Raw genomic sequence first — 23,554 nt, 5'->3', positions numbered from 1 at the left:
ATTGCACTAATAAACATGGACGTGAAAATCCACACCAAAATCCTAGCCACTAGGCCCGAGGCGATCCTCCCCAAACCGGTCCACCCGGACCAATCAGGCTTTGTCAAGGGGAGACAGATGGCCCAGAAAAGCCCTCCTAATCGAAAAGGCCCAGAAGAGAGGAATCCCCGCTCTCCTCCTAGCTGTTGACGCTGAGAAAGCCTTTGATCGGGTTGATTGGGGCTTCCTCTTTGCAACTATGGCTAAAATGGGATTCGGCCCGTGCTTCTGAGGGAGAGTCAGAGCCAACTACACGCACCCCCTCCTCCGGCTCGCGATAAATGGGCACATCTCCGACCTGGTGGAAGTGGAAAGGGGCACAAAACAGGGCTGTTCGTTGTCCCCCATCCTGTATGCTCTGCATTTGGAACCCTTTCTTTCGACCATAAGAGATAACAAACGCATTGCAGGAATACCCTTTGGAGGGGTAATACACAAAATCGCCGCCTTCACGGACGACTTGATTATGATGATCACCCAACCAGACACATCCCTAGGGGTAGTACAAAGGGAGCTTGACCGCTTCGGGGTGGTGGCAGGGCTAAAAGTAAATGTAAATGAGTCTGAAATACTCAACCTTACCCTCACTGACTCAGAAGAACAAACTCTTAAAAACTCCTTCCAATACAAATGGGTAGTCAACTCCTTAACATACCTAGGGATAAAGCTGATCAGATCAGTGAGCGGGCTATATCACGCCAACTACCCACCCCTCCTAGAGAAGCTCAAATCAAAACTGATAGACTGGGGCCCACTGGTCAGTTCCTGGTTGGGCCGCATCAATGTCCTGAAAATGGCAGTACTACTGCAAATCCTTTACCACTTCACGTCTCTCCCGACCTACATTCCGCCCTGCTTCTTCAAAAACCTCCACAAAGCAACAGATACATTCCTCTAGAATAATAAACCACAGAGAGTGGCGGCGAAAGTAATGAGAAGATCCGTAGCGGGGGCAATGGGTGCGCCACACTTCAGGGCATACTACACTGTTGCGCAAATAAGGGTCATTAGAGATTGGCAAATAGACGATAGGGGAAAAATCTGGAGATGCATGGATAGGGCAGTCGTGGGGGCTGCATTGGAGGAAATTCCTGTGGAAACCAAGGACAGACAGCCCAGCACAAATGTATGCTATTCTAATCGTGGGAACAGTGGGCGAGGCGTGGGACTCTGTGATTACCAGAGCACACATTGCCTCCTTCCCCTCTCCCTACATGTCCCTTTTCGACAACCCACAATTCTCACCGGGTCACAAAACAAACACTTTCCACACGTGGAAACAAGGGGGCTGCCATAGAGTCAGGGACATGTACACCAGGAGTCGGATCAAAACATTAGAAGAATGTAAAGCCGACTTCGGCCAAGGGGAAAACCAAAGATTCCCCTATGTCCAATTCAGACACTAGCTGACACACCCAGACTTGAAACGTGCAGGGACCCGCGACCTGGCGCTGTTTGAGAACTACCTTAACACCAACACAGGAGAGAAGAAAGTGGTAGCAAACATATACAAACACATCAAAGACGGGGAGGCTCCCCCAACCAAACCATATATGGGTAAATGGGAAGCAGACACAGGCTCTACAATTGACACAGCCGAATGGGCAAAACTATGGGGGCAAATACCAAAACTGACAAGATCACTCCAAATTAGGGAGATCTGGATGAAGCTAATTATGCAGTGGCATTTAACCACGGTCAGACTCCATAAAATATACCTGAAGGTGTCGCAACGATGCTGGATGCAGTGCGGAGGGATAGGCACCTGGAGTCACATATGGTTGGATTGCCCAAAACTAGACCACTACAGGGGGGCCCGTCTACGAAGCAATTGAACAAGTGTTGGGAGTTAAATAGGGAGGAAACGGGGATAGTCATGATAAGGTTAAATGGGACCCTTGCGGAAATTCGATCAAAGGCAGATCGAAAACTTTATGCCCTTATGACAATGGCGGCAGCACTGGTACTAGCCCGCAAATTGAAATCTACACAGCACCCCTTAGATCATGAATGGATTGTGAAACTATGGTCGCTACTCGCAAGGAATGGCTAACATGCTTGCTACAAGGGGACCACTCCAACACGGAATGGTCGACATTGTTGAGATATCTCAAAGACAGTCCACGACGGGCATGGTGCCCCAGAGCTATGTCCCTCTTGCTAATAATAGCCAACCCAGAGGACAACGACTTGTAAATGACACACGTCGGAAGGCCCCACCATACAAGGCCACAGAACCAATAAATCAATGAAGTATCCTGAGCTCAGAACCAATGACCTCCAAGAGCTTCTCCAGACCAGTGAGGGCGGGGGGGGGGGCGTATGGGAGGGCGGGAAGAGGGGTGGGATTGGGACGGGTGAAGTAACTGTTGAAGTTGTTCAATTTGAAAACTGCCAATAAAAACTTACTGTAAAAAAAGAATGGCCTGGCGGTACCAAATTTATGGAGGACCTCCCTGCTCACTCAGCCAAGATGCTGCGGTCCAGCTGTGCAGGTTCATTTAAAGGGCACTGGTACAGAGCGCTTTGGAGGACATTTGTTTCCATGAGTGCACTTTTGCCGGAAAACCAAACGGTGTAGAAGGAAAACGTTCTATTGTCACTTCTGGGATGTGAAAGAGGTGTATGGAGTGTGAGATTGGCATCATGGAAGGAGACACAGACAACAGATGCAATGTGTAACAAAAAGCTTTTTGTTAAAGAAAAGGTCAGGATGGAGTAAGGCCTAACTTGCCCTATGCTAAGGTGAGACTTCCCTTCCTAAAGAAATAAAGGAAAGTCTGTGTCAATATGTTCAACTGAGAAGTCTGTCTGTGTCCAAATCCTATAGTTGCCCTCACAATTAAGGTAAAACAAGGTGTTGGGATGTCAACCATAAACTAAAATAGTGTTCCAAAAATAAAGCTCTGAACTATTTCCAGCTCCGGCTTATTCTTCAGCTTCTTCTTCCCTAATGTCAATATGTTCACCACAAGGGTCAATTTACCTTAATTTGGACTTGCAGAAATACAGTTCCACACGTTAGTAAAGGTCAGGATACTCTTCCTCTAGTTCAGCTCAGTTCCAAGGCAATCATTCTCAGGATACCCTTCCCCAAGTCTACCATCAAAAGAATAACATGAAAGAAGTATCTGAAGCTTTGTCTTTTCACTTGATTTCCACAATTCTTTATAGCTCAGGGCTTCCTTCCCCAAGTATGATATTCACCAATAGTTGTTTTACTTCTTTCACCACAGCAAACTTCCTTGTTGGCAAAGAGGGATTCTCTGGTCTTGGCAGAGTTTTAGACCACACGATCTATCCATTACAGGTCATGCAACCAGGAACCTGGCATTCGCTTTTCACAGTTCTTTTTATTCAACAGGCAGTAGCACTCAGGTCTTGGTACAGTTTCAGACCACACGGTCCACCCATTACAGGTCATGCAACCAGGATATTACAGGTCTCCTTCTAAAGTTCAATATTCAGCCAAAACAAGTAGTTTCTCAAATGTAGCTTCACAACTTTAACATATGGGTGGTTTCTCAATCTTGATTCCACTTAATATTCAGAGTCTTTGATTCAACATATCTTTCTATTTTCTTTCAGTTCACATAGTTCAATAAATGCAGGTATCTTACTTCATTCAGTTAGTCAGTTCAGTTTTCCATAAATGCTGGTTTTGCTTAAGTAAATGTACCTTTGCTTCTTACTTTCTGTCAATTCAGTATTCCATAAAGGCAACTTTGCTTGTTTCATTCAAATCAATATTCAATAAAAACAACTTTGCTTGTTTTATTCATTTCAGTATTCAAATAAAGGTAACTTTGCTTATTTAGTTCAGTTCGATATTCAATAAAGGTTGTTTTGCTTGTTTCATTCAATTCGATATTCAAATAAGGGTAACTTTGCTTATTTAATTCAGTTTGGTATTTAAATACAGGTAACGTGGCTTGTTTCATTGAGTTCAGTATTCAATAAAGTTTTGTTTTCCTTATTTCATTCAGTTTGTTATTCAAATAAAGGTACCTTTGCTTATTTAATTGACGGCTACTGCATTCACGGTCTTCTTCGAGCGCCCTGGTGATTTAAGTGTCCCCGGAAATTACCTGGAATTGGCAGCTCCTTTTCACAGCTTCCCTCCTTTCAAGAGAAAGCCAGGTTTCTGGGCACTCTATTTGGCACACTCAGGCTCTCATGTACAGTTTAAGCTCCACTCTCCAACAGTGCCTGCTGCCCGCCTCCCCTTCTATGGGATCTCTGTACGGCCAGCAATCCAGCAGGACTCCCAGGGTCTCATTCGGCAGACTGGCATCTGTTAGGCAGAAACCTGTGCAGTTCCCTCTGGGACCATTGCAAAAGATTTAAGACTACAGGTGTTTGGCAGTAATCCCACTTGGTAGCAGTCTGTACCACACAGATTCACTTGGTAGCTGTGGCTGAGCAGTCAGACTTCCCTCAAGAAGAGTTAGGCAGTATACAGAGTATTCACAATAGGTCAAAAGAACACAGTAGAACAAGTAAACACTGACCAGGGCGTGGTGTAAAAGAGATATAATTATTTATTTAAAACCACATCTAGAAAAACACACAGGCACTAATAGTAAGCAATTCAAAAACACGGTCACTAAAAGATATACACTCCCTTAGAAGGATATTAGACAAGTCTTAAGTAAAGCCCCACTTATTTTCAGACAGCGGTGAGCGCTTAACGCAGATGGCACTCTAATAATTCGTTTTAAAAGGGAGAGAAAAGCAGAGAATAAATTGAAACAGATCGCAACACTTTTACAAGAAGACAACAAGAGAGGAAGGCAAAGTAAAACCATGAGTTTAGAGTTCAGTAGGCCGGATCCACTTTAAGGGGATCAAAACGAAATGTGTCCATGGTCACACGGTTGCAGTGCACAAAAGTCTTGAAAAGGTTCAAAAAGAGTTGGACCAAAAGAAAGGGACCAGTTAGAGGGTCAAGGCGGCCAGCCCAGTCCAGAAGGTTAAGGGGTTATTATTACCTTGTAGCAATCTTTAGAAAGGGAGGCCTGGTGGACACGGTACTACCTTAAAGTGGTGAGAATACTCCAGCGGGGGCAGTTGTTTCTGGCAGCGGATGCAAGTCGGTGCTTTATCCGGGGGAAGAGAGGATCTCGTCGGGGAGGAAGACAGGAGTCCGTTGCACTGCCAGGGAAGAAACCAGCTGCGGAGTTCTCAGGTAAAAGGTGCGGTCCTTTTATTCGCGGTCCAGTGGTAAGTGGCTATCCGGTTGCCGGGGTGCTTGGCACGGACGATTCGACCACAAGCCAGGCTGGGGTGCGAAGAGAAGAAGGTAAACTGGTTGTGCCCACCAGTCAGGGGAAGAAGCCTCTCTAGCCGGGAGATCTTCTCTGTCGTCGGGAAGTGGTGAGTCGTTTTCGCAGGGCTCCACCGGTGTTGTCGTCGTGGTAGGTTGGCTCAGCTTCTCCCTCGTCGGATTCTCAGGTCCTGTGGCGACTTCTGAAGTTCCAGTCCCCAAAGCCCTGCTTTTATGTAGCACACCCCCATTCACTCAGCCTAGCTGTCAATCAAACATGCTAACTGGTGAGCCGGCCGGCTCACCACTTGGGCCACTCACACAAGAGTGCGACTTGAGTTACCATGGTAACCAAGTCCAGGGTGCCTAAACCCCCTCCCACACCCCAAGTGGTACCTAGACAGAGTGGCACCACTTTTGGAGGCTTTTGTGGAGAAGCCCACCAAAAAGTGGAACAAAGGGCTCGACTTGGGTTGGAGTCACAGAAGAGAACACAAACGCCATTTTAGAATCGAGTCCTGGCAAAAAATACCAACCGGCGAATTAATATTAAATAAATAAACTGGCGGTATGTTCGAGGCTATGAGAATTAAATAATTAAAGTTGGTAGCCTCAAACAATGGGAAAATCCCACTGGGATATATTTGCGGTCGAATATAAAAAGTAGTATCCACTGCCACCAGCCAAAACTCGATCAGGGGGGACAGAGACGTGCCCCCTCGACTAACAGACCCCGGGGCAATCGAATTGCCCCGACCAGTACGTCCACAATATGATGGTTTGTACTGGTTTCTGTTAATAATTTGGGACTAGTAAAGCCAATGGTGACTTTACATGCCCTGGGAGACAGTAGTCAGTGCCAGGGTATGGAGTCTATGGTGGGGTGGCACTATGACACCCCTGTGTTACTGCACGGAGGGTGCTGTGTAACACACTGCCTCATCACGAGTTGGGCTGTATTCCCGGCTGTAATACAGCCGACTGTAATAGCCCTAACACCGACCAGTCCGGTGGTATTACCACCGGATCACGAGTTGGGCCTTAACGGTAAATCCCCATTCCTGATTGGGTCCATTGGATCCAATGGGGAATTTTCGCCGCTAATTATGCGGGCTAATACAGCCGGCTGTAATACAGCCGAAAACAGGGATTTTCACCTCCAGAAAAAAGCTGGAGGTAAAACAATCGATTTAGCGCCCAACTCGTGATAGGGCCAGCCCTTAAATGTGGCTGTAATACCGTTACTACCGCATTTAAGGGCTACAGCCAAACTCGTGATGAGGCCCATATAGTAAAAATACATGAGACCCTATGGAGTAAAGGACCCCATAGCCCATAAAACACATTAACAGTCAAAGGAACACCATTAATCATGTCCAAGAGTGGGAGAAAAAGAGTCTCACTCTTTGCAGGAGAAAAAAAAACAAACTCCAGAAATCCAGCAAAGCTGCTGCGGGACTCACTAGGTTAGGAAATTCAGCCTAAAGAGAGAATTCTCCCTAACAGCACGTCGGCTTCTCTTACTCTTGCACGGCTCCTTTTGCTTCCTCTTTCACTGCTTTCCTCTTCTCCTCTTTCTCCCCTTCTACTTCAGTGTTCTGCCACTTATACACCTGTGGTCCGGTTACGGGCGGCAGGTGTGTTTGATTAATTACTTTTGCCTGCCGCTCATTACTAGGACATGCCTGACCTGCATGCTTCTTCCTCATCCCACTGCCAAAGTGGTGAGAGTAAGTGTTTTGTCTATTACTCTCAGTTACCTCTTCCTCGTCTCAGTAATTGAATGGGGAAAGTGTGTAATCTTCATAACTCTCAGTTGTTCCTTCCTCTTCTCAGTACTGTTATTCATCCCAAGAGGGGTGAAGGAGAAATGCCGTATAATGACCCAGAAGGGTCAGGGGAGGGTTAGGCTGTTTGTCCCAGGGACACGGGGGACACTGTGTTTTGTCCCAGGATACCTGATCCCCAATTTTTCTCCTACTCTGTTTAACATATATGGGATGATAATATCTCCTACCCTTCTCAGAAACAAGGGAACAAGGTGAACAATAGCCCTTAAGAACTTCTGTGTTAGGGGTTCCTTTCTGAAAGGAGGATGTGGAATACAGTGTCTCACCTAAGGGCATCCCACCTCCAATCCCGATGACCCTCTACCCGTATGATCTTCCTTTGCTTGTCTGCACATAGGGGCAGGATCCAAAGCGATGGCCTTTCCATGGCCACCTGCATAAACGATCCCAGGGGAGTAGATGTGAGAACACTGCTAGGTTTCTCACAGGAGTCAGACAGGTTGTTGAATTTTGTTTCGAGTCAGAAGGTTAATTGAAACAGAATGAAAGCGAGAGATTCGACTTATCAGTGTGATTGTATGGTGAATTGTTGTAAATTGTAAGTCCTTTTATCCATTTCTTACTTTGTTTATTATTTTTGGTAGACAAAGTAGTGAGAGGAGACCTTCCCGTAGTCGGGGAAAGACAGTGTAGTAAAAAGTGATGTAGTAGTGATGAAGAAGAGAGAAGGAGGGCAGTGTTGTAGTGGAAAACATTGCACTCCTTGGTGCTCAATTGAAGGATATATATTAATGAGGAAGCATTGTAATTGTGTTTTATTGATATTATGTTGTTTTATGTGTAAAAGTGTGTATGTGGATTCATTTTGAGTAAGGTGATTGTGCTGCGAGTGAGAATTGTAGTGGTCTTGCAACTTCTTCACAGTCTTTAACTACAACACAGTACTTCAACAACTTCTTCTAACCTGCCAGGCCTACTACTACAAAGTCCCTGGCCCTGGTATACCCGCCTGCCAGGACCAAACACTCCTAACACTACTACAAGTACTTCTGTGGTAAAGTTCACTTTAAACAACTTAGTAAAGTCTTTTGACTTTCAACAACATCAGCAATTAATACTTCTTCTGGAAGGACATGAAACACATTGGTGCTGTTTATGTCAAATGCAATGCAGGCTATGCTCCTCTCTTCCTGAGTGCTTTCTATCAGGAGAACTGCTCTCCTGCCACAAAAAAGTATTTTGGTTTTCTACAGTATCAGTATCAACAACTTCAGTATGGGCTGCTACTTTTGGGAAAACATGAAACACAATGGTGCTGTTTGTTCCACACTTGTGATTGCCACATGCAATGCAGATTATGCTCCTCTCTTCCTGAATGTTTTTTTTTTTTTATCAGGAGGGCAGCCCCTCTGCCAACCTTGTTTTCCCCCACGTCTATCAACCAAATGCTGAAAATGTTTTTTATCACACTTGCTCTTCTTTGGCTTAGACAATACGTGTTTGGGTCATTAGCAACTATTGCCTTTCCCTCTCTTTGGCAATAGGGGTTACAGTTGGCTTGCTTCTTACTAGCCCTCTTGTGGACTTGGCAATATCGATTCTTATTAAATTGCTTTAGTTTTGCCTTTTCTTGGCTTTGGAAATGGTAGTTTTTGTTACCTTCTTTTAATATTGCCCTGTTTAGGTTTTGGTAATTTCTTCGACGTTTGTAATTGCGATTATGACCTTCTTGTCTGTTCCCTAGGTTAATATGGCACTTTAGTTGTTTTGTACCAGATTGGTATGCAAAGTTATTTTTAGTCAGCCACGTTAGTCTCTATACATTAGTTTGGTATTCACTATTCTCAAAAGTGGCCAACGGCCGATTACAAAGAGTTCCGTGTCAGACAATACTAGTGAACTAACTGGGTGCTGCATACTCATCTGCTTGCTCTGCTGCTACTGCCACTGCCCCTTCTGCTTCCACCGCTTCCCGGTAAGATGGCAATCGGGAGAGGAGCATTCCTCACTCCACAAGCACTCTGGTGCTCACATGCCATCGGAGTACAAGTTATTTTGGGCTAAGCTTCTTAGATTAACGTTTCCCGCCGTGCAACCTGTGCATACAAGTCTACCATGGGGAAGGCTTTCTGGAACAACGCTTCCCACCGCGTAACCTCTGCAAACAGGGTCATTAAGGGTAGAAACCCTCACAATACCAGCATCCACGTTACCAATGCCAGAGGCATCGGCGTCTCTGCTTCCATTCAACTTCTGCTGCCACAGCAACGTGGAATCTCGACAACTACTCCATCATCTGCTTCTCCTAGTAGCCTGCACCTGAGGCGGTCCTTTATACTCACCAGGCCCTCTCAGGTGTGGGTCATTAGAATCACTAGACTACACCTTGCAGTCTAGTGCCTCCAAATCCCTCTTCCTTGTCCCAATATGTTGGGCACTGTGGGACTTGAAGTCCCCAATGTTCAAATTACCTTTTCATTTTGATTTTTTTTTTAGATGTACTTACTTCACTTCTATTATCAAATTAATTTTCAGGAAGAAATTTAAAAGGAATCAATGAATGGTCTGCAATCAAAGGAGAATTAGCTTAATCAGAACTCAAGATGGTAATGTTCGGATGACCACATTTAACGTTCTCTTATTGGCTACAAGAGTTCTTATCATTATAGATGTGGGCAACTGTGTAAGGGGGAGCTTTAAGCCTAATAAATGATTGAATAGAAAAGTTTGCGCAACCCCAGAATAGATAGATTTTGAACAATAAATCTCACTCTGACAACAAGCCATTACACATTCTGGCATCACTGACATCTCTTCCTCTGAGGAAGACAAATACTACGTCTCACCCAACGGAATCCTCATATTCCCTCAGACCCTTCTCCTTCCAGCTCATCCTCCTGGCTAATGCCTCCCCCAAGGTTAGGATCAGGTAGCGGCTGCCTTTCCCGGGTCACCTGGGAGGAGGCTTAAGGTAGGTTCTTTGTGAGTACTCTGCAGGATCCATCACACACACCACACACAAGGCACATACACTCCCAAATCCTGCAACGGTAAAACCCATTTTGGATTGCACAGCTGATCTAATAGCAACATATCCGATCTACAACATATTAGATCTATCCTAGGGGGTGGGTGCATTTTTGTTGAAGAAATATTCCTCTCTTGGAAATGACACAATTGACTACATGCAGCACTTCCATGGTAGCTTATCTCCCACAAATGGGTTTGCTATTTGTGGTTATAACATCTCTATAAAAAACAATACATTCTGCTGTCCCATCCAATAATGGGGCTTGTTCCGGGCAAATATTTTAGATTTCAGTGGGGCTAACATTCTATGCTGTCATACAGCAAATATCTACGAAGAGAAATAACATATTGAGCATATAGGACTGGGAAATGATCATGTTGATACACATCTTATTGCCAAATCAAAGAGATTCGCTATGCCAAAGGCACATTATTTGGACGTGCAGGCCTCCTTCCAGGTGCTAGGTAGGGAGACTGGGGAGGCAGCCTATGTTGCCTATAGACCACTGCCATGGCAGAGTAATGCAGCATCCAAGCACTCCTCCACTCCATCATACCATTCACTCTCACTCACTTACTCAGTCCTAATGCAGCATCCATGCACCTATTAACATCTACAGATGGTTTCTGCCTTACAATACCATCCATTTGTCAACACACTGTATTCGAAAATCTTTTAATACATTAATTGGTACTAAAGTGCCACCATATGCCAAAACTATTGAAGACTTTACATTTCTGAAGGATACAGTTTATAGCTTTCAACCTCTCTTTTAACACAAATAATGGCTACAAGCTAAGCTTTCGTTCTGTAAGTAATGCTTTAATTGTAGAAGTGGATCCCTGAATTAAATGACTCAGCATAAACATACTGGGCCTGATCACGACTTTGGCGGTAACGCCGGCGGTATTACCGCCGGCGGTATTAGCCCTACCGCCGAACTCCCCGGCGCTAATAGCGCCGGATCACGAGTTCGGCGGTAATGTAATTCCTCATTCCCCATTGAGCCCATTCGGGAATGCCCCATTCCCCATTGGGCTCAATGGGGAAAATTCACGCTCTTACCGCCAGTGGATTTCCCGCCGGCGGTAATAGCGCAAATTTTCGGGCGGATTTCCCCCCAGCCAAGAAATCCGCCGAAGTCCTGATTTGGCGGACCCTTAAATCCGGCAGTAATAGCGCGACCGCCGGATTTAAGGGTTACCGCCAAAGTCGTGATGAGGCCCACTATCTAAAAGCTGGGTTAAGAAGGAAAATACTTCTGTATTTTTTTGTGATCCCTCATAACAGCAGGGTAACTATATAGTTTGATTATCTTCTTAGTAAACAACATCATATTTCTGACAGCACAACTGAAATAATCAATGCTCCCCTCTAAAGCCAAGAATCAAACCTGAGCCGTTGGCCTTGTTTTGATGCATGATTGATTATTTCCTTGCTGCTTTCGGTGCTGTCAGAATGAAGGGTGGTAAATGTATACTGCATATATTGCTATCTTCAGGAAAAGAAATGCTCTGTGATGGGAGGACGGAAAATCCCCTCCTTGTTTTGCGACATGATATAATGCTTAGCTTAAATTTGAGGCACCTGTTCGAAAATGAACAGTCAATATGATTAGCAGAACTAGTGGTAGAATGCACACATTATAAGAAGTGTACTTCTAAATTAACTTGCCAATCATTTGATCCATGTGGACAGGCCACCCTTAATGTATCTCATCAGTAGGGTGGAAATGTTCTACCCTAGACGAATACTGGTCCATTTGGAGTTGTACTTGGATAGTATAAAGTGAATACAGTGGTTAGCAAACAATTGGGATACTATTTGTTCAGTACCTTCTTGTGTTAGGTTTAAAGAGAATGGCTAAGTTTTTAAAATGTATATCTATAAATCTCAATTAACATGGTCGTCTGCAAAAAGAGACATGCCGTAGTTGATAAAACATTCCACCATGGAAGGGAATGTGAGCTTCCTGCTACATGCAGCAAAACGATTCCAGTATTCAGGGGAGATGGTGAAAAACTTCCCTTTTCCTAGGGGCCACAAAAGCCTTATACAAGCTATTGTTTGTTGAGGTTTGCGCATTGCACGGTCTCATAACAAGAATTTCACATTACTCTGGAGATTCCAAAGGAAGAATGCTAGAGCCAGAATGATAATTGTTCCCTCTGTAAGGTTAATGGAATCTTGTCCTATGAAGGCCTCAGGATATGGATTTTGGAAGAACATTGGTGAGATCCTTACTAAAACTATGCAGAGTCATTTGCTACTGTTGTCTGAAGGAAGGGGGATGATTTAGGAAACCCAAGAGAAGGATCAAGAACCAGACCAACCAAGACAATGCTAACCACACAGAAAAGTGATTGGCAGTTCTACTGTGGGTCTGCTTTACGAGGTCACAGAGTGGATAACATATATTGCATTTTCCTCTGTACAAAAGGCAAAAAGTGCAACTGAACACTCCCATTCGTGGTGCAAAATGTTTTGCTCAAGTCCAAAAATGACTTTCCGATAATGTCTTAACTTTCCGTTTACTTTCATGGCTCACGTTAGGCAAGGAAGATTTACAAGGGTCAGACTCACATTGGTGAACGAACTTTGATCAAAAAATATCACATAGTTGCTTAGGTCATTTTCTCAGGCATCAAAATCAATCAGAAAACAAACATACGTACAACTATTTTAATTTATGACAATAATGTATTGATTAACTCTCAGCCTTTGCCGCTTGGCTTTTAGAAAATGGTCTTTTTAGTTGCATATGGTTAGTCAATTTACTTTAAAAATAAATTTAAATTCAATATCTGGTTACATCACAAAGGATCTGGAGAAGTAAGCAGAAAGATGAACTATCTCTTTCCCTATGAATGTCATCCTAACATCACAAAGTTCAAAACATATACATGTCCTGTGTTCCCATGAAAGTGGCATGAAGAATGGACTGTCACAAACGAGAGACTTCACATCATTTTGGGGACCTTCATTAATAATACAAGTACACCAATTAATGCAGCTGAGCAGCAAGAACCTAACAAGCACAGAGACATAATTATGGCGAAAAGTACCCGATCTTAATGGATATGGCACTCAGCTTCTCAATATCAGATCAAACCCGCACTGATGCAATGGGATGCTTGAGAAGGGATTAAGAGAAGAACAGGTTGACTCTGGCGGTGAACAGATTATCCTGTAATACAATAACTCATACCTTTAGTTCATCCTTGCTCTGGAAGTTATCCAGTAAATGCTGAAAATGAGTGTCTGCCATTTGGCGGAGCAAAGACAAAAGGCAGGATACATACTCCCCCTGAAAATCACAAAAAACACACATGTTAAGAGTGGCCAATAACAAAGAGCACACCAAATAAACACTTGTATTTAGGAAAATCATGGGTCTGAAATGGTTCAATGTTGATGAAATGTAATGATAAATCAAAACCCTGATAGTTATTGTTATATGCACTAACATGTGCAGTCTATGCTTCTCTTTTATACATTCTACTACACTATGAAGACATACTTTAGGCTCTACCATCACTCAGAATCACACACCAGTAGCCCTTTAAAGGTACAGGGATCTCATACATTTTTACTTTGGCCTTGCACATCTTTTTAGTTGCCTCCTTTTGTCTCAGGCCTATAGAATATGTTGTTTTACGTGGAGAATACATATTCAATCTGTTTTGGCTGAGCTAACCTGAGAGCTAGATAACATGACAAGAAAGATGACGAAGAATCTCAAAGAATACATAGCTGGAGTTAGAAATTCTGATGAGTAGAAGTGTGAGGAAACACAGGCCCCACTCTCACCAACTGCAGAGCAGTCTGCTGAGGACTCAAGCCCAGATCCTAGTGGTTGCTGCAAAGCTTCCAGTACACACTAAAGACATTTACATCCGTGGGGAATCCCTTGACTGGGGCTCAGAATTACTGGAGCCTGACAAACACTTACGTAGGAGGGGAAGATTATCCAACTCAGAAAAAACCATAGAGCAGGGAGGAATATGCCACCTGTGGCTATCCAGATGTTTAGGATTGCAACTCGCATGATCCTTCACTATGCTGAATAGACAAATGGACTGATGGGAATGGTACTCCAAAACATCTGGAGAGCCAAAGGCTGTAGACCCATGCCTTAGAGCAGGAGGGTCAGATACAGGACTTGCTGCAATAGCACATCTTGCTGCAATAACAAAATCTTCTAGGGCTGGAGGGGAAGCAACAGGTCATGTCTTAGTGATGCATCAAGAACCGGTGGGTTAAGAGGGCAAGCTCCAGGTGAGAAGCAACAGGTCCTGTCCAGGTAGGAGTTAATCAAGTCTACAGAGTCTCAAAAGGATATTCAATGTCAGGACCATGGCTGGAGCACTAAAAACCTCCCTGAGCTTCTGAGAAATGTGAAGGATTCTGTTTTGGGTGCAGACGCACCGAACATTTGTGAAGTAGAATAGTGACTGAACATTGGACATTAGGGGCCTCATCATGGGTTGCGTGGAACGGCAAAAACGCGTTGGTAAAGCTATTACTGCCTCATTAGCGCTCTGTCTAATCCTGAGTTTGGGGTGGAAAGCAGGAGATTTACCCCCAGCTTTAAGCTGGGGTAAATCTCCAGCTTTCCGGCCATTTTCAACACTATTACCGCCAGAGCTATTACCGCTAGCTAGCGGTAATAGCACCAAAAAGCCCCATTGAGTCCTATGGACTAAAAATTAATGGGGAATTACAGTACCACTGCAACTCGGGATCTGGCACAAATTGTGCCAGACCAAGTTGCGGTAACACTAATAGCATTGGCGATATCCAGGTGCACTTACCGCTGGGATACTGCCAAGGCCCTGATGAGGCCCTAGATCCCTTTGAGTAGAAACCCATTTTTTATGGCCTTTGTGTTACTCCTCGATCCTGGCACTGTATCCTAGAGTAATCTTCACATCCAGGAAGGCCTTTATAAAACCTGGCACTAGATCTAGTGACCCTCTCAACAAAAAGCCAGGAGGACAATCGGAAGGCATTACAGAGCAGAAGAGAGAAAGCTGGTGACTAGGCAAAGATGATGAACCCTAAAACAAGCATATGACCTCTTTCCAATCTCCTGAGACCCATCCAATAGTAAGGCTATTGTGACATAGTTGTGCGTAAATCTTGTCTCGTCTTTGTTGTTACTACTTAAAGTAGCTTAGTTTCCATGTAAACAAAACATTGGTCTCTTGTCCTATGTTCCCATCAATTCGTCAAATATCTCAGTGCCACCCTTACACGACCAAGTTCTGTGTGCATTGTTCTAATTTACGCTCCATCACACAACCCTTTCCACCTTCTTCGCTTGTTCATTTCTGACACAGATTTTACTGCTACAATGAGCGCATATCTTGTGTGCTCCTAGGTCCAAGAACAAACAGGACATTCTTCAACTTGTATGTCAATACCTCTTTTTTGCTTTCCTTCTGGCCTCTTTCAAAAACTCTCTCTTGGTCCTCCCTCTTTGGAAATTTCACTATTAGTGTAAGTCCTACTTCATTGCCTCAAGCAGTTTTAGTGCCCCCGTCTCAGGCTATAACATAGATCTTGTACACCCTACATGAACCAACCTCAGGAGGAGGAGCTGGTCCAAATTCCTTTTAAGCTGTTCAGGGGAGATAGCATAGTTGATGGTGGCCAGGTCTGTGATGAGGACAGCGGTTGGGTTTAGCATGGATAGGCCAGAAACTTGGGATCATGTTGCCACCTAGGGCTGTCTGCCAGTTGAGGAGAATTCCAGGCCGAGGTCAAGGTTGGAATTCCTGTGACTTTTAGGATTGGAAATGGGGGTGAGAAAAAGGAATCCGGTTGTGGGCCTATAGGCATCGTTAAGGCCTTTGGCATGGTCGCTTGCTGATTGATGCCCATCCCCCATCTCCTATGCTGCCTAATTGTGCTATTATGCTACAGTAGGCAACTGTGACTTTCCCATGGCTGCCTGAAGATTTTCCTTCTCTTGTCATTTCTGGGCTTGCATCTATCTAGTCCATCTTTGCTCCTTCTATGCTAGTCAAGTGGCATTGTATTAACTATGTCAATTGGAGTTCAGAGGTACCTGTGGGACTATATGAATCAAAGGGCTTCCATCTTTGCTCCTCCATTCTGCACCAGAGACTTTGTTATGCAGCAGTGCAGTTTTGTGTTGCCATCTTCTGGAGGATACCACCAGGCGTGTGGCTCCTCCTGATATGGCATTTCATCTGTGTGGCATATTGGTGGACCTTCAAACTTTCATGAGGTCTTGATACTAAACTGCATATGGTTTTTGAAGCCTTCACCATGGACCTTTTACTTTATGGTGGTTCTTGCATACTTGTCTCTAAGTTATAATTCTGTATGTATGTCCGTCTGGTAATCATTGAATTCCCTCTGCATTTCACTTCTATTGCCAAGAAGCCTCTTAAGAGGTATTTGTGTTGTCTATAAAAAGCAAACATAAGCAACCATATAGCCATGCCTATACGCCTTCTTTCCTTTCAGATTCAGTGACTCCATGAGTCTTTTTGCCATAGCATGCATGGGTCGTCTCAGTTTTGAACTCCAGGACAAACACGCATAACTGCCTATATCAAAGGATTTTCCCAGCAATGCAGCTCTATAGGCAAAAATTGTCTTCTGCAAAACCTTTGGACAGTATTAAGCTCTTTACTTTGCTCTTTCAGTTGTTTCTCCTGATTTGTGGTTTAGTCTTAAGAATCACATTTTGCACTATAAAGATGCTAATGACACACTAAGCACATTTATTGTTCCCTTAAAACCTGATATAAATTATCAGTTGTTCGTCATTTTCTACTTAATTCTTGTCAGAGCTTTCCTAATGGGTTCTCTTTGAAGACTGGTGCTGGGGTCTCATTGGGGGTAGGAACATATATTTGTGCTTAGACAGCATTCATTTTGTCTCATAAAAAGGTTTATTAGAATGCTGGTGGGCGAGCCAGTCAATAAGATGGCTAGGTAGGTGGGCTTTAACCACTGGTGCAAGCCTGCGTTCCATGCCACCTGACGGCCGGCTCCCCTGCTGCCATCTTCCCCCACCCACTCTCCCCTACTTACCTTATTTAGGTGGTGGCGTGTGCCGCTGTAACATCCACTCCATCCCCTTGCCTCCCACAGGCCGCCATGGAAAGGGGTTTGCCTTGTACAATGGGATGCCACGTGCACTTGGGAAATTGTCTATTTAGATGTTAAAGTCACTATGGACACAAATGGTTACACACTTCTGTTTGTAAAAAACCTACACGTTTGAGGCTTCCATTACATTCCAATAGCTTTCACCCTAGAGGTTGTAAGAGAGGTATTTCTTATGGTGAATGTGTGTGCTATCACAGAAATTGTTCAGATCTGGTCCAATTTGATAAATGTTGTTCAGAAGCTACCTATAATCTTTTATCTTGTGGCTACGCTAAGGGTACTATAGAGAATGCCTATGTTAAGGCTAGACAACTCAATAGGGATGAACTCCTCAATACCAACAGATCTTCTATTGCGAAGACACATGTTGACCCATGTTTTATTGTGACATTTGGCACTTCTTCCAATTATATTTGGAAGATCATATAAAGGCATTAGCATATGTTTAGGGTGGGTACAGGCTTAGTGCCTCTGCTCTCTCTGTGACCTACTTTAACCTTTAGATGGGCTTCATCACTTAGGGACAAATTGGTGTTGAGTTTTCTTCAGCCCATCAAGAAAGCCTCCATTCAGATTTCTTGGATATCTACATCGCCTGTTGGTATTATGAAATGTTTTAAATGTAAGGTTTGTCTTCATTCCAACCCATGCAAAGCATTTGAACATCCTGTCACTGGCTTACCATGTATTATACAAAAATGGATTACCTGTGACCCCACCTTTGTTGTGTATGTACTGGGCTATCCATGCAATAAGTGGTATGTGGGCAGCACCACATGCAAGTTAAAGATAAGGATTTTGCAGCACCTAAGAACTATACAAATTTCAGATCTGTCTTATCCCACGGCCAAGCATTTTCAGGAGTACCATGATTACAATGCACAGTTGTCCACATTGCCATCCATCTTCGAGGTGGTGATAGGACTTTAAGATTATGCCAGTTGGAGACTAAGCTCATTTTGAATAATATTGATGATGAGTTATACCCTTTCATTGGAGTTTGAAATGCCTTGATTGTATAATTAATTGTATCATTTTCTTTTCAGATGCCTTTTGTTGTAGTCTGTGACTTACTACTTGATTTTTTTGGTGCTTGATTTATGTTCATCAGACTCTTTTTTTCCCTTCCCCTTTTATATCCTATTTATTCTTTTTGGCATTGGTATTTATTTGAAATTTGGTATTTAGACGTGTTCTATTTGTGTTGCAGGTTATCTTTACCTTCATGTCAATGTGGTCTTTTTTATCAATTGTTGTACTAGCACTTTATTTTAAGACAGCTAGCAACTTCACAATTAGAACCTTGTTACTTACCTAATGAGGTGGTCCTTTTAGTAATTATAGGATTAGCACTTTATTTTTCGAGGCAGCTATAAGCATGTTGCACTTTAGCATGTCCATAGGGACCCTGGCATTTACCGGAAATGTATGAGTAATTTGTCTATTTTTAACATTTTGAATGTGTGTACTACTAATGTATATTGCTTTGTAATGCCTTTTTCCTTCAAGTGCATATGATTAATTTTTACCACTTTGGTATTGATAATATTATTGTTATTTACTGCATTAGCACTTTATTTCAGGGCAGCTATCAGTGTTTTGTATTTAGCTATATGTTGTGCTTTTTATTAATTGTTCCATTGTGACTTATTATTTTATTGATATTTAATGCACTGGCACTTTATCATTTACACTTTAGCACGCCCAGTCGCATGCTAGAAATTTCGATTTTTTATGCATTTGGACTCTAGAATGTTCACCTTGCATACAATGTAGTAGGGCCTTGGTCACTTAGACTACATGGAATGATTAACTTCCAATGTATATTAAAGCTGTATGAGCTGGCAATCTATTTTTTTATTTATTTATGTGTCCATGTATGACTCACACGTAGTTTTTTGTGACTTGGGCATTTCGGTATTTATTTCACTGACAGTTGCCCATTCCAACATGTCTGCCTCCATTGTGTATCTAAGTACGAGACATACGTGTTGCCATCAGTAAGGATGGACTACTTGTTTTAAATAGATGATGTGCCCCTATGAACCCTGTGTGAACACGCTCTCAGGAAGTGCAAAACGTGTAATGTTGTATCTCCCTATGTACCCTGCTAATGGTCAAATCTTTTTGGATTCAATAAAACTTCTGTGTTATTTACTCACTGTTTTGTTTAGAATTTACTATTTTGCCTTAGACCATGGAGTGCGGTCCTGCTGCTCCGCGGCATTTTTTTTTCTTTGGTATGTTGTATGCAATGCGCTTCGGTGTATGCGCTTTATAAATAAGACATCATTATCATTTTATTATCATTAGGATCATTCCTGTCATGTAAACACAACCAAGACGTTTCACAGCACATGTATCATATTACAAATGCCTATCCTTTTTAATTCTTTAAATTGCATGCAACCGAAGCACATCTGTATTGTCAGTCTAAAAACTGCATTTATGTCTGTAATTTAATGCTGTAAGTATACACTTGGCAGATCTAACCAAGTGAACTATACGAGCCAACCTAAAAAAACTTGTGTGCAGGCGCATTCATATCATAACCAATCACATAGAGAGGAGAGGAGTGTGGCAAGAGCGCCGTTCTGTGCATGCATGTAATGGTGGCGATGAGGCTGGTGGTGGGGACAGGGTTAAGGGGTTAGAAAGCAGGAAATAGAACCTGATGTTAGTTACTACTAACAGTGATTTCGGCTGTGCACTGCGGGCACCGCTGCCCTCTTACCGCCTCCTGCGATTGTGATTTACTCAGGATGGTGAGGAGGGTCTGCAGAAGCACATCCAGGAGACTCTCGACCATCATCTCCACCTCCTCCCCAACATCCACCTCCTATAAAGAAAGAAAAATGCTGAGTTAAATTCTACAAAAAACGATCTGTGACTGATAACATTATCCTGTGAGCTCTGAAAAAGTCCCATTTTCTAAAACATTTCTCATCACACCACCTTCCGGAGTCAGTGCATTCTCTCAGGACCTCATGATGTATCTCATTTTAGGACTTTGTTATGTTTTGACCTTCTGGGGCTACTTTCAAAACACCTCATATTCAAAACAATACTTGGATCCTCTACTCAAGGTATTTGTTACCCGACAGTCACGTTTCTGTGTCCTATTTCCAACTGTTTTCTATTTCATTTTTTAACCTCTACATAAAGCCTCAATCCTTGGCTTGTAATAACTAAAACGTTCTTGAATGTTCCCGTGCCATGCATTTCAAATGGACATACGAGCATACACACATATATGGGTGCATTACATGCTGTGCTTTAGCCTGAATCTTAAGTCCTGGAACTGGTCAAATATATTGTATTGTGTTTGGTTTTGGTACACCGTCTAAAACCAAACACACTTTGACAAATTGCATGGTGGTGGATTGATAATAATAATAATAATTATTAGTATTAGTTTTTTTTTTTATTTATTTATTTGTTTACAATTCAATGAAATGAATTTTTACAAACAGTTGAAAGCGACAGCAACCCTTAATGAGATGCGTCGCGAGCTTTCATGTAGTTATGTCAGATTCCTGGTGAGAACGGGATTACCTCTTCCAGGTCAATGTAATGTTTAGATGAAGATGGTTAGGCTCAAGCGGACGTAGAAGTCCGAACGCGGAGAAGATACCAAAGGAAGCTTGATCTCCCTGATCAACATTGTTGTGATGGAGTGGTGGCTATAATTATTAGTATTAGTTTTTTTCATATTGCACCAGATCAATACTGTAGTAGTCTCAAAGCGCATAAACTTTGTCTGAATTAAGATGCACTGAGTCCTGCTTAGGGATAGCAGTACCGTATTCTGCCAGGGTGCATTGCCCATAAGATAGTGTGATATAAAAGAAGAGCTTGATGTGTGTTGAAATAAAGTATACTCTGGAGCATGAGGACGTATGTAAGTGGGTGATAGGTGCAGACTGCTGTATTGTAAATATATACATATAACGTCTGGGTGTGTGAGAGGCTCTAAATGTGCTTGGACTATCCTAAGTATTGTAAGGGCGTGGAAGAAGGGTACTGAAACACAGGTTGCATGCTTTTGGCCACAGACTTTTATTTTTAGCTAAAAGAAGAAAAGAAAACGACCAATCCCTAACTCTAATAGGGATTTCTAATACTAAGGACATGGCAGAATGTCCGTAACTGAAAAGTCCACCGTCCTGTGTCAAAACCCTACCTCTGTCCCTTAAAATGTCTCCCTTCCCCTGGAATTTCTCAGGTTGTTTTCACAATTCCACGAAATACGGGGAATGTCTCCTTTCTCCAGGCACTTCTCGGCTGGTTTTCATAGTTACACACTAAGTAGGGGGAATGTCTCCCTTCCACTCGCCTTTCTCAGGCCCTGATGAGCCTCTCCAGTGGTTCAGTTGGGCAGACTTGGTATAATCTCCTGCCAGGTACTTCTATGAGGTTCATCTGAGGAACTCCTGCTCAGTCATAGCAGATCTTTGACCCTATATTTGTCCAACTTTTTTTGTTCCAGTATCACTGGTACACTCCCCTGCCAGGTATACTGTTTCTTCACTTGAGGGTCCATGACTCCGGCGCAATAGATTCTCCTTCTCGGGTTCAGACCTTTTCACATTGGCTTCCCTTGCCCTCTCGAGGTTCCCGGGCTGCCCAAGTACCGTCAACAGGGGCTGCCAGTCTTTCACTTCGGTCTTGGGCATCTACACATCTTCGGAAGGTTCTTCAAAGTTGTTTCCTATTTGTGGACTGCCATACGCAGCTCCCCAGCACTTTCTGGGAGCCAGGCTGTTCATACGTGCTTGACCATCTCTCGTGATGCTCTCCTGCCCCGGGAGCCTCAGCCTCTTTCGGCTTCAGTGTCTCGGTCTTCTCGGTAGCAATTAGGGATGCCGTAAATTCTCTGGCTACGACCCAGTCAGCAACTGCAGGATCAGCTTCTACACCTGCGGTATGCATCCATCACCTGTGGCGCCTCCAGGGAAGGGCTGACTCCATGGTTAGTCCCTTGTCCATTTTAAGTTCCATCTCAAACAAGAATAGACTGTTCAGTGAGATTGTCTTGGTTGTTCTTCATGTTGCCAAGCTTCTTCCTCACCCCAGTATGTTGAGATGACAGTTCAGTAGAGTCAACCCTATTCCTCCTCGTCCCAGTACTGCTAGTATATTGGTGTGGTATAGGTACATAAAAGAACCTATGGGATAAGAAGAAGATAAGGAAGGGGAGGTGAGAAAGGTTGGTGAGGGTTGATTTTACTGTACTGCCCTATGATGCCCTCCATGTATCCCAGGGGGGAATCCCTACCCATGTGATATTCATGTGGACTTTCAGGTAGCAGCCTCATCTCCCTGGCCTGATGGAAAGGGTCTATTTCCCGGGAAGAAGGAACAACATCACAAGATTTGTCACAGTATAGTGTGGACATGGTGGACCAGGGTAATCCAAATTAATGGGCCGTATCTTTAAATATATGTGTTCCTTATGAGAAAAAATGAATTAAGCATTCCCCTCCAAACCTCAACCCGAGACACAAGAGTGTACAATTCTGAGGTTTAACCCCTAGCCAGATCAAGTCCATTCCACCTCAAACCAGAGCCTCCGCTTTCTGTATTTTTCTTCCAAACCCTGACAGCCACACCCCACAATCCTCTTCCTCTCATATCATCTGCTCAATCCCCTCCCTGAGTTCCCACGCTTGCCCGGGTAGTGAGCGCCTCCCATCTCTGGAAAGACGTGCCACAGAGGACTGAAAAATAAATAAGGTTTCTTCCACATAATAAAGAGGGAAAGGGAGAAGAAACTGCAGAGACATTAAAATACTTCCATGCAAAATCAGCCGCAAGTGATTGAATATTTTCTGAACCCCACAGTTTCAAAACTCTGGATGGTCTTATCAGATGATGTTATTACGAGACATTCAAGGCATGCGCTTTGGCTCCGAGCAGAAAAAAAACCATTAGCAGTCGAACATTGTGTTACTAGAACCACCAGGTAATATGGGACAGACTAACTAGTGGGCTGGGGAGTGGGCAGGAAAAATTGGAGCACTTACTTCCTTCCAAAGTCCATTCTCCCCAATACATTATAAGCCTCAGGCATCTCCAGCCTGGCAAATGGAAGGATATCAAAACTGCTTACATACATACCGAAATAAATAAGAACCTCAAGCCCTAGGTCCTGGGTCTGCAACCTGTGGCTCTCCAGTAGTTCTGGATCACAACTCCCATGATCCCCCGCCAATGGCTAGGCACACCAAGGCTGATAGAAGTTGTTGTCCAAAACATCTGGAGAGTAAAAGGTAGCAG

General features: G+C 43.4%; 1 protein-coding gene across 4 annotated transcripts in view; it reads right to left on the bottom strand.

Annotated features, from left to right (window-relative positions):
• The window catches only part of DOCK3 (dedicator of cytokinesis 3), a 2,582,899-nt gene that overhangs the window by 587,680 nt on the left and 1,971,665 nt on the right, over positions 1-23,554 (bottom strand). For 3 of the 4 annotated variants that reach the window (XM_069644069.1, XM_069644070.1, XM_069644073.1), the window contains 2 exons: positions 19,968-20,114; positions 13,335-13,433 (listed from right to left, as the gene is read on the bottom strand). In XM_069644069.1, the coding sequence (XP_069500170.1) occupies positions 13,335-13,433; positions 19,968-20,114 (246 nt within the window). The remainder of the gene's footprint in view (positions 1-13,334; positions 13,434-19,967; positions 20,115-23,554) is intronic. The other variant, XM_069644071.1, reaches the window with a different exon arrangement.

The sequence above is a fragment of the Ambystoma mexicanum genome, chromosome 2p, assembly GCF_040938575.1.
Source record: "Ambystoma mexicanum isolate Mex_15411 chromosome 2p, UKY_AmexF1_1, whole genome shotgun sequence".
NCBI classification, from domain to species: Eukaryota; Metazoa; Chordata; class Amphibia; order Caudata; family Ambystomatidae; genus Ambystoma; species Ambystoma mexicanum.
Note: the sequence above shows the minus strand (reverse complement) of the source record. Positions and strands in the feature narration are given on the sequence as shown.